Raw genomic sequence first — 7,511 nt, 5'->3', positions numbered from 1 at the left:
TTTAATTGAGTTAGAGCCAGAGAGTAAACTACCAAAATACCCCTACTTTTAGTTGAACGTTTTAACTGAGTTAGAATCAAAAAGCAAATTGACAATAAACTCAAAAGATCAGGAAGGAAAATGATTATTTTTAAACTTTTATAGCAAAACCGTTAAAATAACAAAATCACGGAGAGCAAAACGAAAGTTCACTCTCTAAAATTTGCTGAGTCAAATTTAAACTTTAGAATTTTAAGTTTTTTACCGAAAACTTTAATCACGGCGCGTTAACCCAAACGGCCGTATATTAACGCCGTTAACACACCTACTATTTATACAACTAATTAACTAAAACACAATCTAGAGAGAGAAACCGCTTGCTCGTCGTTTTGGTGAAACTGTTGGCAGATCAGACGCATTCATCTGTAAGATTCTCCTCACATTTTCATCAATTTTGTTGAATTTCTACAATTTTATATGTTCTTATCGCAATGCTCTTATGTTCGTTGAAGAAGTTATGTTCCAGTTAGATCTAGATTACACTCGTCGTTGATTTTAGCTCGTTTTTCTGGATCGGTGTTTCGATTAGGACTTTGATTGTTGTTTAGGTTTGATTTGGAAGTTTAATTCGGAAAATGTGAGGTTATTAGGTTAGGTTTGTTGTGAATTTATGAGAGTTTGTGAGGATTTAGCATAGGAAACGAATGTAATGATTTGAGCTCTGTTTTGGTGAATGGTGAATGTATAGAAGTAGAAATTTGTTTAGATGCGAGTTATCTGGATGAAAGTGTTACAGCCAAACTTTAAAAGCTGATAACTAGGGCTGCAAATGAACCGAACGAACTCGAACAAGACCTTGTTCATGTTCGTTTGTTAAGAAATATATGTGTTCACGAACTGTTCATGAACACTTACCGAATGAGATTTTGTGTTTGTGATCGTTTGTTAAGGAAATGAACTTGTTCGTGTTCGTTTGTGTTTGTTTGTTAATTTTAGGCAAGGAACAAAAACGAACGTTGATGAACACAAATGGAAACAAACAAGCGTTCGTTAACAAAATATATAATACACTGACAATTATCAAATATTTAATTTCAGAATTTTGAAGAATTTAAATAAAATATAAAAACTAAAAACACTAATGAACCATCGAACACAAACCAACACGTTACCAAACGTTCACGAACATAAATGAACGAACGCGACCTCTGTTCGTGTTTGTTCATTTAACTACACGAACGGAATTTTTTGTTCGTGTTCGTTTGTTTAATAAACGAACAAACACAAACGAACTTCCCGCTGAACGGTTCACGAACTGTTCACCGAACGTTTCGTTCGTTTGCAGCCCTACTGATAACTCTTGAAAGCATTACCTAAGAGAATAACGAGTTAACGGAATTAATTATGTCACATGTTTTGATGAAATGGAAATAATTAAAAGCTGATAACTCTTGAAAGCATTAATTAAAAAAGTTGAACTTAGAGGCCTAAATGAAGGATTTGAGTTCTTGTCAATTGTCATGCTTGATGCGAGTCAGCTAGAAACGCATATATCAATCCACGATACTTATGTTTATCTGTTATCTATTGAAGTATGAGATTACCAAAAACAGTCGGTTTGCTATGTGAATATGTAATGCATGTTATTGTGTTTATTCCTTAAGGCCGCCCGGGGCGGTGCCGTTATTTTTATAACGGAAATTTTATCACGCGTGGAAAACCCATAGTTCCCACCCCGCCTGCTTGCTGTAACGCGTGATAGTTTAACGAAATCACATTTTCGTGATTTTTTCAACGCGTTATGGTTTTTTTTTGTGAGTGTAATTGTTGGTTGGTGTGGTGATGAGTGATGACCGCCCCCCACTAAAAAAGGTTGTGAGTGATGGAAAAATGGTTGCTGACATGGCGGAACTTGATTGGTGCTTGTGAGTGATAGAATTCTATCACTAGTGACCACCCCCCTCCCCTTATCCTATTATGCAATGAGTTGATTATGATAGTTCACCTGACATCTTGTAGTTATACTACTCTTTATAATTATATAAAGAGTTGCAATTGTAATCTTATGTAAAAGTAGATTTATCATCTCCCTCCGGGCTTATACAGGCTTTGCTGAAGCAGTTTGTTTTTTGCTTAACAATTCAATTAATTGATTGATTAGTCACATTTCATTCTTTGGTAAATGTAGTTTTCTACCTTTAACTTTTTTTATATTCTTGGATTCTACTCCTTATATCCTTTATTTTTTGAATACATGCAAACTATGATTATTTATGCTATACTAAATATTTCGTACCGTAAAACACAAACACATATATGAGATATTAGACCACCCGTAGTGGGGCGTTATTTTTAAAAAAAATTGGAAAAAAACGCCCCAAAACGCCCCCCCCCCCCCACTACACTAGGCGTTATAAGGCTTTTTTTTTGAAAATTTGCATGATAGCGTTTTAAATATAACGCTGAAGTGACAAATGGTGGCCAATGGGGAGTGGTCAAGTGTTTGACTAGCCAATGAGCAATTTCTTTGTTTTTTTTTTTTGTTTTTTTTTGTTTTTTTTTTGTTTAATGATTGGAAGAGGCATTATTCCCACTACACCACTTTTGCAATAACGCCCCCATGCTGACTGGGATGACACGTGTCGGATAATGCCCCATGGTGGGGGCATTATAACAATTTACCACTACACATGGTCTTATGAAAAGTGAATAAAAACCATGCCAGTTCAGCAGACTAGGGTGACTGTACATATGATGAAAGTCTGAAACAATGGTCAATGAGATGCACATGTTGTTTTTTTTTTTTTAATTTTCTTTTAACTTCATTGTTACATATGCAGTCCCATGGGAATGGAGGTGGTTGATAATATATGTACGGACAAGGAAGTGCATTCTGTCGCTATTGATTCTAATAATCTTTCGGTTGATTCAAGTACTGCTCTTTCGGTCGATTCCAATGTTTCTGTCAACGGGAATGCAAACCCTGATATCCAGACAACAGACGAACTTAAAGAGTTTGAAGTAAAGAAATGTATTACTGAAGACGTTAAACATGCAAATGACCTTTCTGGTGATTCAAGTAACGACATATTGGACCGTGAAACTTGCTTGGTGAAGGAAAAGACAAAATCCGGCATTCAACAGACAGAAGGGGAAAGTAAGAAATCAAACACAACCGTTAAACCTACAACCAAATCCGCTAAAACAAAACGCACTGTTCCGCAACCATTTGCTCTCGCTACCGAAAAGCGTGCTCTATGCGGATCGCGCCCTGTTGGCACTCCTGTCGCCAAGCCATCTCATTCAAGCAGTTCACCTGCCCAACTTACAAAGAAAACAAATGAGGTAAGAATTGCGCATGCTGAATACTAGGTTCTAGGCCTGTAAACGAACCGAACGTTCGTGAACTTGTTTGGCGGGAAGTTCGTTTATTTGATAAACGAACGAACATGAACACAATATTTTGTTCATTTAATTAAATGAAAAACATGAACACAAGGTTTGTTTGTCCATTCGTGAACCTCCGTTTATGTTCGTTTATTTACATTTATTTATGTTCATTCATTTATGTTCCGTTTCAATTTAAATACGTAAGTAGTTATATTTATATAAATATTAAACATAAAAGGAACTTTCTAACTACATATATAAGTATAACTAATTGGTAATAAATACGGGGTTTTCAATGGAATTTATCGTACTAATCACTAATTTATAATAAAAATTACTTTGTGTTCGTTTTTGTTTAGCCAATTATGTTCATTTGTGCACATTTATGTTTGTTCAATTATGTTCATTTGTGTTATTAATTGTTAGTTAAGGTTTGTTCATTTAAGTTTGTTTGTTTATGTTTGTTTTTCGTGAACCGTTCGTTTAGGTTTTTAAACGAACAAACATAAACAAACAGCAACATGCCCATTTTCTTAATAAACGAACATGAACATGTAAATGTGTTCGATTTTATGTTCGTGTTCGTTCGGTTCATTTACAGGCCTACTAGATTCTTTTCACAAGTTTTTATTTAAATTATGTATTTTTCTTTATTTCTTTTGGGTTCAGGTAGTTCCTCCTTCAATAGCAAGGAAGCCTTTGCAACCAGATAACAAGAAGCATCCGGATGATGACGACTCTTGTTCAGTAGCATCCTCGTATCCATATATATATATATATATATTCTCTTTTGTTTGGTTTCCCTTTTTGTTTTGCAATTGTTCTATTTCTTAACTATACTAAAGAACTGCCGCATCAGCAAGGCCTATAATGTCCAAGCCCACTTCTGCATCAGCCCCAGTGTTCCGGTGTAGCACGCGTGCAGAGAGACGGAAAGAGGTACAACTATCGTTAACTGTTAACCCATTAATGGTTCGATCCGTTCTGGTTATATTTAACGGGTCCAATATGTTGAATAATAACAAAACGAGAGTAAAATGCCATTTCCGTCCATGAGGTTTTGCCAATTTTGTGACTTTCGTCCAAATGTTTTTTTTTTGCATCTGGGTCCAAAAAGTTTGTAATCTTGCCATTTTCATCCGGCTTGTTAACTCCATCCATTTTTCTCTGTTAAATAAGGGGTATTTCCGTCTTTCTTGTTATCTTAAAGAACAATTTTGTCTTTTTCACTATCTGTATAAGTATTCACTTAAAGGGCAATTTGGTCTTTTTCACTTTATGTACGAAAATACCCCTGACTTAATGAAGAAAAATGGATGGAGTTAACGAGCCGGATGAAAATGGAAAGATTTCAAACCTTTTGGACCCAGATGCGAAAAAACAAACCTTTGGACGAGAGTCGCAAAACTGGCCAAACCTCAGGGACGAAAATGGCATTTTACTCCAAAAACTAAATAGAAAAGAAATGGCTCAAAAATTGCTCTAATTGTATTTTTAGTGAACAAAACCATACGTCACACCAGTTATCAACAAAAGTTCGAATTTTTAATGTTTTTGATCGACTTGACCCGTCCTGTTTCAACCTGTACAGTCTCATCTTTTGCTCTGTTAACATCTTTACTATCGTGATGCTAACTCCCTCTATTTTTTAATTTTCATTTTACTTCAGTTTTATTCCAAATTAGAAGAGAAACAGCAAGCACTGGAGGCAGAGAAAATTCAATGTGAGGAAAGAACCAAGGTAAAATATTAAAGAGTAAATTACAAAAATCGTCCTTTATGTATGTCACGTATTGCAAACTGTGTCCTTTGTCTTCAATAATTACAGAAAACGTATTTGATATTTGCAAACCCTTACAAGTTATGTCTTTAACCCTAACTCAGTTAATTTTTTGTGGTTAAATCTGACCAAATGGACCCCACAAGAGGGTATTTTGGTCATTTTACTCTCATGTGAGGTCCATTTGTTCAGATTTAACCACAAAAATACCCTCATGTGGGGTCCATTTGGTCAGATTTAACCACAAAAATTAACTGAGTTAAGGCTAAAGGACATAACTTGCAAGGGTTTGCAAACATCAAGTGCGTTTTCTGTAATTATTGAAGACAAAGGACACAATTTGCAATAAGTGACATACATAAAGGACGATTTTTGTAATTTACTCAATATTAAATATCAATGATCTTTATCAGTTAATTTTTTCTCATCAATTTTCTTTACCCCACGTCAGCTTGAAACTTATATTTTGTGTTCTGTTTGTATCAAAAAGGAAGAAAAGGAAGCAGCCCTGAAGCAACTCAGAAAGAGTTTGTTATTTAAGGCAAACCCGATGCCAAGCTTCTATCATGCGGGCCCACCGCCAAAAGTCGAGCTAAAGAAGGTAATTTAATAAAGCATTTAGCTTTTTATGGTTTGTAAACACGTATATTGTTGTCACTACTAACCATTGATTATATGGGCCTATAAAATTTAATGTGTTTTATATTAAGAGTTAAATGCCATTTTAGTCCCTGTGGTTTGGGCCATTTTGCCAGTTTAGTCCAAAGGTTTCATTTTTAACCTGTGGGTCCAAAAAGGTTTCATAGTTGCCATTTTAGTCCACTGGGTTAACTTCATCCGTTTTTTCTATTAACGAGAAGGTCAATTCGGTCATTTTATATGACTGAATTGCCCCTTTAGTTAACAGAATTACATAAAAAATGACCAAATTGGCCTTCTCGTTAACAGAAAAAATGGATGAAGTGAACACAGTGGACTAAAATGGCAACTGTGAAACCTTTTTGGACCCACAGGTTAAAAATGAAACCTTTAGACTAAACTGGCAAAATGGCCCAAACCACAGGGACTAAAATGGCATTTAACTCTTATATTAAAGTACACGGATGGTCCCTGTGATTTGCCAAAATTTTGGATTTGATCCCTAGATTTCCAAAAGTACACAGGTAGTCCTTGTGGTTTGCACTTTGTAATGCATTTAGTCCTTAACTTGGACATGTTAAAACCTTTAGATTTGTTGGCAGGGGACTAAATGCGTTACAAAATGCAAACCACCGGGACCATTCATGTACTTCTGGAAAGCTAGGGACCAAATCCAAAAATTTGGTCAACCACAGGGACCATCCGTCAGTGTTGTAAGAATCGTTGGGCGCTAGTCGGGCGGTGGGGTACCAACTAGCGATTAATCGGGAATCGGGATTATTAGGGATTACTCGGAATTAACCGGATTGAGCTTTTTATATGTAATTTTTAGTTGTATATATACACACACATTTTTATATGTAGCTTTTTAAAGTAGACATGTTTTAACCCCTCATTGACCCATTTTTTTAAGTAATTGGAAGAAATTTATATGGTTTGGTCGAAATGTGGCCGACGTCTGGCCAAAATTTACCCAGAATAGGAGTCATTGACTGCCTAGTAATTAATCGGCCATTAATTGGTGAACCTCCGATTAGTGATTAATCGAAGACTAGTCGGGATTTTTACAACCATGCCATCCGTGTACTTTACTCTTTATTTTACTTAAAGGTTCTAATGAGTTGAATGTCACCCAAATACAATAATTTTGACTTTAATGACAGCCGCCACCAACTCGTGCAAAGTCACCGAAATTGGGCAGAAGGAAAAGCTGCAGTGATACGCTCAGTTTAGACAAAAGAAAAGGGGCAAATGCTAGAGTTCGCCATAGTATTGGGATCTACCGAGATACAACAAACAAAAAGGACAATCAAAATCCCGTTGAAAAAGAGCCAAACGAGTCTGTTTTGACCAATATTACTGAAGATTTTAATGAGAAGATTAGTATGGAGTCTTAAGTCCTGATTTCCTGGTGAGTTTTTCTAATTTATACAATCTTGATTGTCTTTTTCGTTCCGATCTTGATCAGGGGGCTTTGCAGTGGCTTTCTTAACGTGCTCGGATATTTGTTATGTATGAAGTGTAAATTATACTGCAAGTTGTGCTCTTATTTATGGAGAAAATGTTGTACTAATTACATATGTATATTTCTATATAAAAACCTTAATAACTCGAATATATTATATATCCATGGGAATTGTTTGATGTAGAAATCTATTTTCTAAAAAGCATGCTAAACGCAATGTTTTAAAAACCGGTTTATACCGGCCGGTTGAACCGGTTA

The 7,511-nt window shown here is 35.6% G+C and overlaps 1 protein-coding gene across 2 annotated transcripts; it reads left to right on the top strand.

Moving 5' to 3' along the window:
• The first annotated feature begins 321 nt into the window (after positions 1–321).
• On the top strand, positions 322–7,416 carry LOC110930971 (protein WVD2-like 3). 2 transcript variants are annotated; one of them, XM_022174357.2, is made up of 7 exons: positions 322–404; positions 2,820–3,324; positions 4,039–4,127; positions 4,215–4,308; positions 5,039–5,110; positions 5,640–5,750; positions 6,952–7,416. In XM_022174357.2, the coding sequence occupies exons 2-7, from the start codon at positions 2,824–2,826 to the stop codon at positions 7,183–7,185; spliced, it is 1,101 nt and encodes a 366-aa protein (XP_022030049.1). In that variant the 5' UTR covers positions 322–404; positions 2,820–2,823; the 3' UTR covers positions 7,186–7,416. The 2 variants fall into 2 exon arrangements, with proteins under 2 accessions (XP_022030049.1, XP_022030050.1); XM_022174358.1 differs by lacking the exon at positions 6,952–7,416 and adding an exon at positions 6,391–6,537.
• Positions 7,417–7,511: the final 95 nt, after the last annotated feature.

This window comes from Helianthus annuus, chromosome 3 (genome assembly GCF_002127325.2).
Source record: "Helianthus annuus cultivar XRQ/B chromosome 3, HanXRQr2.0-SUNRISE, whole genome shotgun sequence".
Lineage (NCBI taxonomy): Eukaryota > Viridiplantae > Streptophyta > Magnoliopsida > Asterales > Asteraceae > Helianthus > Helianthus annuus.
The sequence above is the reverse complement of the archived record's forward strand: the minus strand, read 5'-3'. Positions and strand labels throughout refer to the sequence as shown.